General features: G+C 56.5%; 1 protein-coding gene across 3 annotated transcripts; it reads right to left on the bottom strand.

The window, feature by feature from the left end:
- On the bottom strand, positions 1,814-12,556 carry ASB10 (ankyrin repeat and SOCS box containing 10). 3 transcript variants are annotated; one of them, XM_018046712.1, is made up of 6 exons: positions 12,238-12,556; positions 11,186-11,453; positions 7,076-7,595; positions 2,734-2,847; positions 2,297-2,482; positions 1,814-2,143 (listed from the first exon to the last, which is right to left on the bottom strand). In XM_018046712.1, exons 1-5 carry the CDS (start codon positions 12,506-12,508, stop codon positions 2,297-2,299), a joined length of 1,359 nt encoding a protein of 452 aa, XP_017902201.1. In that variant the 5' UTR covers positions 12,509-12,556; the 3' UTR covers positions 1,814-2,143. The 3 variants fall into 3 exon arrangements, with proteins under 3 accessions (XP_017902201.1, XP_017902200.1, XP_017902203.1); XM_018046711.1 differs by lacking the exon at positions 12,238-12,556 and adding an exon at positions 11,641-12,125; XM_018046714.1 differs by lacking the exons at positions 2,297-2,482; positions 12,238-12,556 and adding an exon at positions 11,641-12,128.

The following is a 14,172-nucleotide window of genomic DNA, read 5'->3' as shown; positions in this document are numbered from 1 at the left end:
CTTCCATTTCTACTCCATCAGCAAGTTCCATGGAGTCTCCAGAAAGGATCCCAAGTCTCACCCAGTGCTTTTCCATCTCTGCCAGGGCTCCTGAAATAGCCTCTGAACTGGTCTCTCACCCTTCCTCCCTACGTCTCCCCTCGCCCAAGCCTCTCAGCAGCCAGAGCCATCTTTCAAAATCCACATCAGTCCATGTCACTTCCCTGTCTCCCTCACTCCACTCATGTGGCTGGCTCCTTGTCACTCAGGCCTCAGGTTAAATGTCACCTACTCAAAGAGGAGGTCCATGTCACCTGCGCTCAGCGGCTGATCCGCTCTTGGACAATCACCAGTGAAACCCTCTGCAGAGGTCTTATCACCCTGGGAGTTTCCCGTCTGTTTGCTCAGTGTCTCTGTCACCATTGGAGTGAACTTTCCAGTGGGGATAGGGGAGCCAGGCCTTTGTGTGGCCGGTGTCCTGCCCACGGGAGGCCCTCAAACCCCTGCTGAACCAATGAATGGAATAAGGGGCATTCTGCCCTGGTCCCGCGATGGGATAAGAGGGGGCTCCCCAGGACGGGGCGGAGGAGGCCCCAAGCCGTGAGCGGAACCCGAGCCTGCCCCAAACCGCTTCCTAATTTCTTCGCCTGCGCCCACTTCCCCTGGGAGTGGGCCCTGCGGGGTCTGGCCGGGTCGGGACCGTGTACAGCCTAGGGGCCAGGCCTCAGTCAGCCCCCGCCCCGACCGCTCGTGGGCCTGGGCCCCAGGCGCGGCCCTTCCCGTCCGGCTGTCCCCGCGCCCTACAGCTGGAAGCCCACGCGGGCCGGTCAGCCCAAGGTCCGTGAGGCCGGGTGGGAATCAGGGCCCGCTCACCTCCGCTATCTCGAAGTCTTCTAGGACTTCGCGCCGTCTGTCCCCCTCAGGCCACGCCCCCTCCGCCTCTCACCCTCTTGGCCCCTCACCTTGCTGCCTTGCTCCTAGCGACTGGTGGGAAAAGTTGCGAATTTCGGCGCGTGCGCACTCCGGGCCGCTAGGAAATCTGTCCGGCGACCCTTGACGTCACGGGTCACCGTGCACTGGATTGGCTGCCCCGTGGCTCCGAGCAAGGCCACCTCCCTCCTGTGGTCTCGGACGGGCTCCTGGCTGTTGGGACTGCCTGTAAATTCTTTAAATCCTGGGCCTGCAAAGACCCTCAGGGACCCTCTCCTTCTCTCTTGTTTGACAGATGCAGAAGCTTGCGTCCAGAGCAGGAAAGAGACGTCTGTTTCGCAAGTTAATGGCAAAGCTGGGACTAGAACCCAGGGGTGTTATGTCTCAGCTCAGCTCCCGGACCCAGGTGTACATCCGACCTACGGGACAGGCAGCAGGCAGAGTTGTTTCGGCTTTTCTAAACCTGCGTCTTTCACTCTCACCTGGTCTAGGGTTACGCCAAGCTGGCTGCCCTGTGCATCCACCTCCGGTTGTCTTCCTGCCCTCACTTCGCTGCCCAAGCCTGGGGCTGCCTGTACCGCCCTGCCCCACTGTCTGCCCGGCCTCATTCCACAGCCTCATTTTCCTTACCCAAGCCTCTCTGCTCCCCCGTCCTCCCAACTGGCTCTCTTTCAGGCCTTTTCTGCACTATCTCACCTGATGACTAGTGCCCCTCATCGTGGTCAGAGGGCCAGGTCTGCCTGGGATCCCTCAGTAGCTGGTGGAGGCCAAAGGAGGCAGGTGATAGAGCTGGCACCGTGGGGCAGATCCAGGGGACCCCATAAATCTGCCCATCTCGAGTCCCCGCGAGCCAGCCAGCTTAGAGGAGGGGCTATTGGAGACAGCATCCAATAACACAGGCCTGCATATTTTTAATGTGAGCACAGGGTTTGGACAGTCTGGAGGGGGCCTCAGGAGAACCGCCCCCTCCCCCCCCCCCCAGGAGAGTATATATCATTTGCCATGAGTCCTAGCTCTCTCTCCAACAGACGTCACTTGGCCACCTGGTCTGTCTGCCTCTCCTGGGAGGAATGACAGCACTCCTCCCCGTGGAGTTGGGCCTCCTGCTGAGAGGGCCACCTAGGCCTGAATCCGTTCAACTCAGTCCCGAGTCCCAGGCGCTGTGAGCAGTGGGCTGGCATCCCCTAGGGTCTGGGGCATCTGCTTTCAGACTCTCTCAAAAGGCAGTGGACATCTGGAAGGAGAGGGGTGGATTCAGAGAGGTCCAGTGGTCTGGGGAGCTATGTCTAGGGCCCTGCCCCCATGTTTATCTTGCCTCAGATCCATTTCCGCCCCGCCCTCCCCCAGCCCCCAACGACTGGGGCGGTCCACAGAGCCTCAGGCTCACCTAGTAGAGCACATCCTCGAAATCCAGCTGCAGGTAGCGGAGCAGGCGGGGCGGCAGGGGTAGGCGGGGCAGGGCCTGGGGCAGGCAGGCCGCCAGGTGGGCACGGAGAGCACAGCGGCTCAGATGCTGCAGGGATCTGGGCTGCCTCACCAGGGCGAAGAGGGAGGAGTAGAAACGATGGTGCTTCTGGGGGCAGAACGAGGGGCTCAGAGGGAGCCCTAGGCAGGGGGCACCTGCTTCTAAAGTGGGGTGGGGCAGGGGGAGTCTCCAGGAGCCTCTTAGAAGTCAGGAGCATTTCAGGTATTCACTCTGAGTTTTCTTTTCCTTAGTAACTTCTGTGGGGGCAGAATGGGGGGACCCAAAGGGCTTCCTTTTAGGAGCTGGACGTCTCTTGGGGCAGGCTGGATGACTGTGTGTTCAGGGTCCGAGAATCTGACCTGCAGAGTTTCAGGAGGCACGAGGCCCACGGCGTCCTCAGGAAGCTTCACGACACTGTAGGTGTTCATCAGGACCTCAATGGTCCGCGGGGACGTGCACCAGCGCTCCAGCACCTGCAGGGGGCAGAGCTGCGTCAGTGCTCCAGGGGTTACCACACGCGGCTGGTCCCTGGCAGAACAGGCCCAGTGACGAGACAGCCAAGAAACAGCTAATGTGGGTTGAACTATGTCCCCCAAGAGATATGCTGACATCCTGACCCCAGTACCTAGAAATGTGACCTACGTAGAAATAGAGTCTTTGCAGATGTAATCAAGGTAAAAATGAGGTCATTGGGGTGGGTCCTAATCCAATATGACTGCTGTCTTAAGAGAAGACGGGCACACAAGGAGAATGCCATGTGATGATGGAGGCAGAGATCGGAGTGATGTGCCCACAAGCCACGGCACGCCAAGGATTGCGGACAACCACCCGATGTGCGGAGGCAGGCCTGGCACAGGTTCTCCTTCTGAGCTTCTGGAAGGAGCCAGCCCTACCTACACTTGGGTTTTTCAAATGTCCAGCCTCCAGAACTGAAAGGGAATACATCTCTACTGTTTTAAGCCTCCCAGTTTGCAGTACTTTGTTATGGCTATGACAGGAAACCAATACAACAGTTACCATTTCTACTCTGCGTAATTTATGCCAGATATTTTCTTAGCACTTTCCGTGTGTTGACAATTCTCAGCCCTGCAGGTATGGACTATTGCTGTCCCCATTTTACAGACAAGGGAAGCTGAGGCTCAGAGAAGTAACTTGCCCAAGCTGTGGTTGCAGCCATCCAAGCCCGGCGGTGTACTCTTTGCCCTCAACTACCACCTCATCCTGCTCTCCTGTCTGCCTCTACAAGGCTCTGTGCTGCATCTTCCTGGGTGGGAAAGGGGTCCCTGACCTGAGGCTGGAGCTCCTGAGCAGACAGAAAGATCAATCACGTATAAGGCAGAACCCGCTGGTGCCAGGGGAGGGATGGAGACGGGGCAGGAGTGCTGGGTGGTCCAGGAGGGATTCACAGAGAAGCAAGCTTGGGCTGTAAAGGCGAGGAGAGCATTTAAGAAGAAGGAAAAAGGCCAGCAGACACCTGATGTGGGAGTGTGCCTAGGATCAAGCTGCAGCCAGATTCATTCTTTCATTCTTCCTTTAACAAATATTTACTGAGGGTTATTCTGGGCCAGCACTGGGGGACCCAGCTGTGAGGAGGAGACACAGGTCCTCGTCAGCTGGGAGCTTCTCTTTCTGAAGGAAAACGCGGGATTTCCCAGCATTTAAGAATCCACCTGACAATGCAGGGGACGCGGGTTTGCTCCCTGGTCAGGGAAGTAAGATCCCACATACTGCAGGGCAACTAAGCACGCGTGCTCCAAGAACACATGTGCCTCAATGAGAGAGCCCATGCACTGCAATGACTGAGCCGGCACGCACAACTAGAGAATGCATGCCCCGTGACAAAAGATCCCACCTGATGCAATGAAGCTCTCGCATGCCACAGACCCGACACAGTCAAATAAGAAAATATCGAAGCAGAAAAGGAGGAGCACACAACACATTAATAGCCACTTACGTATACGCCGCTACAAAGGAAACAGGCTCAGGGGCTAAGTGCGGTCAGGAGGGCACGGTCCTAGCTGGGTGGTCAAGAAAGGCCTGTCTGAGGAGGTGGCCTGTGCTGTGAGGGGCGAGCCGTGCTGGGAGGCAGCTTGTGCTGGGCCACTGTCCCCAAGGTCAGAAAGTCAGCCGTGCACAGCCCGGACATACCCAGGAACCGTCATCTGCTCCATGCCTGCACGTGATGCATGTAAGCTGAATCGTGCTTCAGCCACTCTGTCTCTTGCTGTTTTTCAGGCAGTGGCCCTGGACCTTTCATAACACCTGAGAACAGCTGAGAGCGGTCTCTCAGGCAGCGTTCCTGAATGCAAGCTGCACACACTTGCATGTAACACTAGGGTCTCTAACACCCCTGCCTGCGAGGAAAGGAGAGCTTTCTGCCTGGCAGGCTGGGAGTGCTCCACGTGCTGGATGCTCTGGGCGGTGGGAGCAGGTGGAAGGCCTTGTCCAGGGAGAAAGCATCTCATGCACCGCAGGCCCTCTGCTTCTGTCCCTGCATCTGGGCAGTGCTTACCGGAACTGCCCCAGTTCGTTTGCCTGGAGCAGGCCTCTTGGTCTCACTCCTCCTTAGAGCTTCGGGCTGGTTATGTATAACTTTCCTGTTCTTACCTGCTGCTACTGCCTGCCATTTATGCCAGTCTCTCTGCCCTTCCCAGGCCACTCTGGGAGTTCTGCCTCTGCCCTCCGCCTGGAATGCCTGTATCTTCCTCCTCCATCTCTCCAATCCCTGCCCATCCCAGGTCCCACCTCCTCCAGGAAGCCTCGGTGGCTATTCTAACCTGCAGCACTCCATCCCTTGTCTAAAGATCCCCTACACTGGGATCATGCCCAATAGCTTCCCAAGTGCTTTCATCTACATTGTTTAGCTTTAGAACAACACTGGCTAACTGACGAGGAGCAGTATCTTGAGGTTAGGCCTTGTCCAAAGGGCTAGATGTATGTGACTCATTTGTTCTCACACTAACCCATGAAGCAGGCACACTGTTACATCCCTATTGTAAAGATGAGGAAAACAGAGAACTGGAGAGATTGAAGCAACTTGCTGATGGTCACACAGGTAGTGTCCTTGGCTCCAGAGCCTGTGTTCTCAGTTGCCATCTACCTCACGGGGTTGTTGGGAGGACTGAAGAAATCCATGCCTCTAAGGTAACACATCTTAGAACAGGTCTGGAGCATGGTCAGGGCTGTGTTTGTTTCTACTGTTCCCACTAAGTTTAGGTCAAGACTGTATCACATGCAAGGAACATGGGTTCAAAGAATCCCAGGACTTGCCTAGAGTCACACGAACAAACATCACAGCCAGACCCTGGCTCCAGTCTGAGCACCCAGACCAGTATGGTGGCTTCTGCAGGACTGGCTGGGGGCTGACAGTGGTCACCGGCGGGCCAGGGAGAAGCTCTGCGCTGGAGGACAGGCACCCCAGCCAATCCCAGAGCAGCTGCAGGTTGTGGGAGATGAATGCCAACTGTTTGATCACCTGGGATGCTGTGGAGCCCAGATGAAGGGACGCAGGGGGCACTTTGCTGTGTCGGCCTGTCCCCAGGGCAGTGAGAACAGAACAGGGCTTCAGGGGGAGGCAGTGGTGTCCCAGAATATCCGTTCGCTGCTCTGCCTTCTCTTCCCACCCCCTCCCCAAAGGGGAATCATTAGCTGTCAGAGCCACTGTCAGATTACCGGGAATTGCTCCTCTCCTAATTATCTGGTGTTAATAGGAGATTAATTAGTGTTAATTGTTGATTTTCTTGTATTTTCCCAAAGGGGAGACCAATCTGCCGAACTCTCGAGCTGTTTAATTATTTGGCCTTGCTTAGGAATCTACACAGATGCTTCTAGGTTTATGAGTGAAGGGGAGAGGTGGGGATAGCAGGGGAGCGTCCGGAACTGGGCGGGGCTGGATGATTCAAGCCCAGAGGCAGGGCGAGGGACCTGCATGCAGCCTGCTGCCCTATACCCATCCTGACCAAGCCCCTATGAGAACCAGGGTCCCCACCCCGAGGTCCAACATCCTCCGAGATATTATATAGCCTTTTCTAGACACAGCACAGGGCGGACAGGGTCCCCCTGCCAGGGCATCGGTAGCACATATCTTCAGCCTGAACCCGCCTCGGGGATATTAATATTAAATATAAGGCAGAGATTGGAAATTGACAGTGAGTGTGTTTTCTTTGGCGCCAGCATAACAGCTGCGGGTGTCCCTGGTGCATGTTCTGCTAAGCTCTCTCGTCCATCTGCAGATGGTCAGGAGGCCTTGAAGCTCAAGACCAGGCTTATCACTCTGCCCCGGGCCAGTGTCTCCTGTGACTGGAGCTTCCTAAACGCTTCATTCATCCGCTCTCTCCTCTGAGGAAGAAACTAGCCCTTTTGGCCCCCATCAGACCTGACTCCTCCTGTCTTTTCAGACCCTTTAGAGTCCGGCCCCTCAGCCCTCGGTTCATATTCATCACCCACTCACGTATACACACACGCACATGCAAACACGTGTACATGCACGGCAGGCAGTGGATATACATGTGCGCAGGCGCACAAGCAAACCTTCCCCACCTCCTGCTGGTGTGCGGTTTGCGCCCTGCTGGGCTGGGCTGAAAGACAAAGTACTGACCCGCGTCTGGAGCTGCCTACGTCCAGAGGAACCTGGCGCACCGACCGGGTCTCCCCACACCCCCGCCCCGCTCTCGCGGCCCTCCTTCCGGCCCCAGCCGGTACCTTGGGGAGAGCTCCTGGCCACACGCGGACGGCCCCGTGGTTGAGCAGCGCGCGCACCGTGCGCTCCGGGCTCTGGGCCAGGGCCGCGGCGGGGCCCTGCAGCGCGCAGTGCAGGGCCGTGTGTCCCCCGTAGTCCATGGCGTTGGCGCCGACGCCGCGGGCCAGGAGCAGCTCCACGACGTCCGCGTGGCCGCGGCGACAGGCCAAGTGCAGGGGCCGTTGCCTGTCCTGGTCGGCGGCGTCGGCGTCGGCCCCGGCGGAGAGGAGAAGGCGGCACAGCTGGAGACAGCGGGCCGTGGTGGCCTCGGCGTCGGCGGGGGACATGCAGCGGGCGTCACAGGCAGCCAGCAGCGGGGTCCAGCCTTCGGCATCGCGGGCATCGGGGCAGGCCCCGCGTCTCAGGAGGAGGTCCGCCAGCTCCACGTGGCCCAGCCGGGCGGCCACATGCAGAGGGGTCTCCTCTTCCTCCTCCGACCGACCATCCACTTTCGCCCCAAACCTCAGGAGCAGATCTGCGCACCTAGTAAGGGCAAGACAGCCGTGGGGGAGGAAGACTGGCGTAGAGACCTTCACCCCTGCATGATTGCTGGTGTGAGCAAAGCAAACCCTGGGGCACCCTTGGGTGGCCCTGGTGCTGTCTGCCCATCCCCTTCCAGCCTGCCTGGCACTAAGATCCTGGCAACATTCTGCAGCATCTCCAGTGCCCTCTGTCATGCCCCGTGCTCTCGGCAGGAGAAGTGCCCTAAACCCTGGATGGGAGCAAAGGCGCCAGCAGCCCTTGCTCAGTTAGAACAGGCACCTTCTGCGGGCACCACGTGCCCTGACTTGGTTCATTCCCAGGGCGGGTTCAAATGAGGACACGGAGGCCGTGAGGGTGGAGGGTCTTGGAGGGTTCACACAGCCAGTGAGGGAAGAGTTGGCATTCCAGTCCAGGGGCATCAGGATGGTTGCAGGGCTCTGCATGCTGGAACTGGAGTGGGGAGGGGCCTGAAAGTGGGCACACACGGAAATTGGGGTGGTGGGAGAAAGACCAACAAAACCAAAATTGGCCAGCCAGATTTGCAGCAAAACAGCCCTCCTAGAAGACTGTGTATTACTATTACTACAAGGACCTGTGCCCCAGAATTAAAGGCCAAGGGAACTCAGTCTCTTTGAGCTCCAGCAGAGCTGTAGAAAGGGGATAATTGCTAATACCTAGACTCAAGAGGTTGTTGTGAGTGGCATATGAGACAATGCCTGAAAAACTATCAGCTAAGAGTTCAAAACAGCAATGGGCAGCGGAAGTGGGTGATATAGATGGTAATGGATTGTGGGGCTTATTATATGATCCTGTCCACCTTTCTACAGGTTTGAAATTCTCCATAATAATTAAAAAATATTTACTTATTGATTTATTTATTGGCTGAGCTGGATCTTAGTTGTTGCATGCAGGATCTTTAAGTTGCACTATGCAAACTCTTAGTTATGGCACATAGGATTCCATGACCAGGGATCAAACCCGGGCCCTCCACATTGGGAGCACAGAGTCTTAGCCACCGGATCACCAGGAAAGTCCCTCCATAATAATTTTTAAAATATGTACTTAATCAAGGGGCTTCCCTGGTGGTTCAGATGGTAAAGAATCTGCCTGCAATGTAGGGGACCAGGGTTTCAGCCATGGGTCAGGAAGATCTGCTGGAGAAGGGAATGGCTCCCCACTCCAGTATTCTTGCCTGGAGAATTCCATGGGCAGAGCGACTAACACGTTCCCTTTGTTTTTTTGTTTAAAAGGAATGATTATCACCAAGTGTGATCTCAGGGAGCTGGGCTGGAGCACAGGGACTTCACTAAGGATGTGGGACTTCACAGAATGGCATTGTCTGATTCTGTGGCCACCAAGCACTTACTGGATGGCTAATCCTGACTGAGATGTGCTGTAAGTACAAAATACACACCAATTTTGAAGACTTGGTACAAAAAAAGAATGTAAAACATCTCATATGTTCTTTTTATATTGGTTCCATGTTGAAATGATAACATTGTGAATACATGGTGTTAATTAAAATATATTATTAAAATTAATTTCACTTGATTCACAGATACTTGTATGCTCATGTTCATGGCAGCATTATTTACAATAGCCAAAACATGGAAGCAGCCTACATGGTGCTTCCTACATGATGCAACCTACATGGTGACTACAAGCAGTCTTCAGTAGATGACTGGATAAATAAAATGTGACGTATTCCATGGAATATTATTCAAGCCTTTGAAAGGCTCGGAAATTCTGTTACCTGCTACAACCTGGATGCATCTGAGGACATTATGCTAAATGAAATAAGCCAGTCACAACAGGACAGATACTGTATTATTCCACTCAATAGAGGTGCGGAGACCATTCCAATTCATAGAGTCCAAAAGTAGAGGGTAGTTGCCAGGGGCTTGGGGGAGGGGTAGGGAGTTATTGTTCAAAGGATACAGAATTTCAGTCTTGCAAGATTTAAAAGGTTCAGGGGTTAGATGGTCCTGCTGGTTGCACAACTGTGTGAATGTACTTAGTGCTACTGAACTGGACACTGAGTAACAGTTAAGATAGTAAATTTTATGTTACATGTAATTTACCACTATTTAAAAATGAATTTCACCTGTTTCTTTTTCATATCAATTAAAAGACACTTGCTCCTTGAAAGCAAAGCTATGATAAACCTAGACAGCGTATTAAAAAGCAGAGACATCACTTTACCGACAAAGGGCCATATAGTCAGAGCTATGGTTTTTCCAGCAGTCATATATCGATGTGAGAGTTGGACCGTAAAGAAGGCTGAGCTCCGAAGAATTGATTCTTTCGAACTGTGGTGCTGCTGAGAGTCCCTTGGGTTGCAGGAAGATCAAACCAGTCAACTCTAAAGGAAATCAACCCTGAATATTTACTGGAAGGACCGATGCTAAAGCTGAAGCTCCAATACCTTGGCCACCTGATGCGAAGAGCTGACTCACTGGAAAAGACCCTGATGCTGGGAAAGATTGAAGGCAGGAGGAGAAGGGGACGATAGAGGATGAGATGGTTGGATGGCATCACTGACTCAATGGACATGAGTCTGAGCAAGATCTGGGAGATAGTGGAAGACAGGGAAGCCTGGCGTGCTGCCGTCCGTGCAGTCGCAAAGGCACTACTTAGCGACTGAATAACAGCAACAGAAAATTTTAAATTACATATGTGACCCGTGGTATATTTCTATTGGACCATGCTGTCATACATACGTCTTCAAACATAATAGAGTGACTCAATAGAATCCTCTGCAGGCCGACAAAGTTAACAGGAGGGCGAAGGCCCAAAAAGGGGAGCCCAAGGATCAAAAATTGGGGGCCATCCAGGGACAAGATGTGAAAATTGGCAGGTGTATAGTCAGTAGAGAGAAGACCTCCGTTGTGTGTACAGTTAGTACTCACATTTGCCAAGTTTCCCTTTGCTGGGATTCCAGACTCATCAAAAAATTGTGAGAACTTACTCTGTAAGGCCCCCGATACATAGGGCGTAATTATTTGGGTCACTGTAAATTAATATCCCCTACAGTTATAATACAGGGTCACATATGTGTATAGCCATCCGTTTCTTGTGAGTTTGGTTAGTTGGGTTCAGTCCCTGAGCCTACTGATCTGAGGGTGCCTGCCAACATGGAAATGCTGGACCTGCCAAGTTGCAAACCAGACCCTGCCCTCAAGGACAACCACAGGCTCCAACTGAGGGTCTTCTCTCCTCTACAGCCTGTCTGGATGACTGGACAGTCAGTTCCCCAAGGGCAGGATCGGGCCTTAGTTACAGGGCCGTGTGTTGTACTTCTTAGCACAGTGCCTGGGATGTAGGGTAAGCTCAGAAAAATGAAAACCTTAACCACCTCCGCATAACAGGTCCACAACTTCCCCAATCCAGGCCATGTATCCAGGCCCTGCCACAGCCCTCTGTCCACACTGGGAAGCAGAAACCGTTCCAAGCACAGGCCATCCTTAAGTCCAGTCCGACCAGCTCACCAGACCTGCCAGGCCCAGACAGGCTCCCTCACCCTCCCTGCGGCTGTCTCTGCCTCTCCCTTAAAGAGGGGAGCAGGGTGGTTGGGGTGAGGGGTCACTCACTCGAGGCTGCCAGCTCCCCCGCAGAGGTGCAAGGGGCGCCTCCCATCCTGGTCAGGGATGTTGGGGTCGGCTCCCGCCACCAGCAGCACATGGACGCAGGCGGCGTGGCCCGCGGCACAGGCCTCGTGCAGGGCAGTCCGGCCCCCAGGGGCACTGTCGGGCCTCGCCCGCCGCCTCAGCAGCAGCCGCAGGATTTCCACGTGGCCCCGGCTGGCCGCCACGTGCAGGGGGGTGGTCAGCTCCTCTTCGTAGGTCAGCGACCAGAGTCCTAGGGAGAGATGGGGACACAGGACCTCAGAGCCTGGGTGGAGGCAAACAGCTGCCAGGCAAAGGGGGGTGGGGGTGAGAGGCAGGCAGAGGCTGGGAAGCCGGAGCCCAGGGCTCCTTCCCAGGCTTCCCTCCCACCCACCCCGCGCTCAGAGCTCCAACTCCCTCCCCATTACCCTGGCCCATACTCAGAGCGCGGATGTTGAAGCGGAAATCTCTCCATCGCTCTGGGTCGCTGGTATCAAAGATGGAATCCGGAGCCAGGCCGTTGTTGGAGTCGGCCAGGATGCGGGAGACTGAGCCCACGTCCCCGGCCAGCACTGCCTGCCAGAAGGCCAGGGCAGGTCCCGAGGCCGTGCGGGTGACAATGGGTCCTGGGCCAGACTCCGGGGACCCTCCGCAGGGCTTCTCCACCAGCCTGGCACAGAGGGCGTGTCTGTCACCAGGGGGCTCGCCCTGCCCCCTGCACTCTTCTGGGGACCAGCTCATGAGGGCAGGCTCTGAGTGTGCGGGGGATGTTGGGGGAGGAGAGGCGGGGGCCCAAGAGGAGGAGGAGGGGGACGGGCCAGTGTCTCTGGGTCCTCAGCGTCTCTGAGCCTGAGCTGGCCACTCACTGGGCTTCAGCAGGAGCTATTCTGGGCTCCGCATGACTTGCCTCCTGGGCCAAGGTTTAGGCAAGCCTTGGGCTGGAAGGGAAACAGCCCTGGGGCCCGCTCCTTATCCTCAAGTGCTGGCTGCCACCGCGCCCGGACCCCCTACCCTCAGCCCCATCCGGGGCCCCTCACCCCTCTGGTGGCTGCTCCAGCGAGGCTCCGCCGCCCGGCTCTCCAGCAGCAGGTCGGCCGTGCTATGCGGGGGGAACAGCTCCTGCAGCCGCGCCAGGTCTCCCGTGTACAGGGCATTCTGCAGCGCCATGTCTGGGCACAGCAGCGGCGGGGGCCCAGGGCGCTCCCGGGCCGCGTGGGACCAGGCCCCCCAGACCCTGCCGGCTGGGGCCGAGGGGAGGCACCCCAGACGGTGTCCCCGCTGGGGAGGGGAGCTCCTGTTCCCGGGCATGGCCACTTTCAGGGCGAGAGAAGGACCCTGGGTGATGCTGCTGGCGGTCGGGGCAGGTGGGTGCTGGGCTGAAGCCAGGCTCAGGCCCTGGGGGGTTGGGGGGGTGGGAGAGGCAGGGAGCACACAGAGGCCACACCATAAATAGCCCATCCATAGGCCATAAATAGCCTGGACATCCCAGCCTTGCCAAGGAAGGAGGCCTCAGGCTGGGGAATTAGGGAGGAGCCTGGAGGAGGGGGTCAGGGCGGAGCTCAGAGCTTCCCCCCGCAGAGCTGGACAGGCGGCAGGACTGAAGGGACCACCCAGATGTGGAGTCCAACCTGCAATTTCCTGGGTGAAGGAAAAGGGAGCCCCGGAGGGGGGTGATGTGGCCCAGGTGTGACGTCGTGTTGCAGGCGTTGGGGTGGGGGTTAATCGCAAGCTGCCATCTCTCAGCCCTTCTCATCTGTCCTGTGCTTCATGGCGCCGGCCTCCAGAAGTCCAGACTCTGACCCCAGAGGTAGGGCGAGAGGGGACCCTGCCTTCCAAGTGTCACCAACTATCCCCGTACCTTCCCGCTCCCAAACGCAAGCTAGGGGTCTCCAGCAAACAGCAGGGAACACCGCCCCTCTGTGAGGAATCCCCGCCATGGGTGCTCTGTGCTGGCAACAGAGGGCTTAGCCCGCAGGCAGCCCAGCTTGGTGCTGACCCCCATCTCTCTGGGTGACCCCGGGGGTCTCCCATGCCATCGCTACCTGGCAATCAAGGAGGAAGTACTCTGTCCATTGGGGGTACCTTAGGATAAAGAAAGCACTTCCCCAGGGGAGATGAAAAGGGGAGAAGGGAGAAAGGAAACTCGAAACCAGCCCCTGGGGGGACCCCTGCCCAGCACGGGACCCTCTCGGGCCAGTCCAGCTGTCTCCTCTCCCTTGGCCTTCAAGACACGGGCCACACACTTTGACCTTTATTCAAATGATCCTTACACAGCTTTTTTGGCGATCACCCTGGGGCTCCCAGAGCTCGGCGGCACGGTTATCCCGAGCTCCCTAGGGTCCCCCTCGAAGCCCGCGGGGGGCCTTTCACCAAGGGCAGGAGGCTGTGTCCCTTTCATCCCCCACCTCCGCCACCGAGGGTCATAGGAAGGAGTGCTGAGCTCCGGCAGGTGGGAACGGGAGGGGTGGTGTTCAGAGGAACGGTGAGACCCCTCAGCGAAGATGATGGGTCTGCCCGCAGCCCACGCCCTGCCTACGGGGGCCTGCCTTTCCCTACCGCCTTTTCCCCTAGAACAGTCTCCCCTTGCCCCTACTCGGATCCACTGCTGCCCCAGAGACGCTCTTGTAGAAATAAACCCTAGAACAGAAGGGACCTTGGAGATCCAACCTCTTCTCACTTCACTGAAGAAGGCAAGTGAGGCCCAGAGACAGGAAAGGACCACACGAGACCACTCAGGTAACAGCCAGGGTCCGCTGTTCCCACGCTCCGGCTTTTGTTTTTTCTTCTATACTTACTGTAGACCTTTTTCTCCTCCTTCGCCTATTTTTCTCCCTTAAACACCTCTGACCTCCCAGATGGCACTAGTACTAAAGAGCGCGCCTGCCAACGCGGGAGACATTAGAGACGCAGGCTCAATCCCTGGGTCAGGAAGATGCCCCTGGAGCAGGGAATGGCAACCCACTCCAGTATAT

The sequence above is a fragment of the Capra hircus genome, chromosome 4 (assembly GCF_001704415.2).
Source record: "Capra hircus breed San Clemente chromosome 4, ASM170441v1, whole genome shotgun sequence".
NCBI classification, from domain to species: Eukaryota; Metazoa; Chordata; class Mammalia; order Artiodactyla; family Bovidae; genus Capra; species Capra hircus.
The sequence above is the reverse complement of the archived record's forward strand: the minus strand, read 5'-3'. Positions and strand labels throughout refer to the sequence as shown.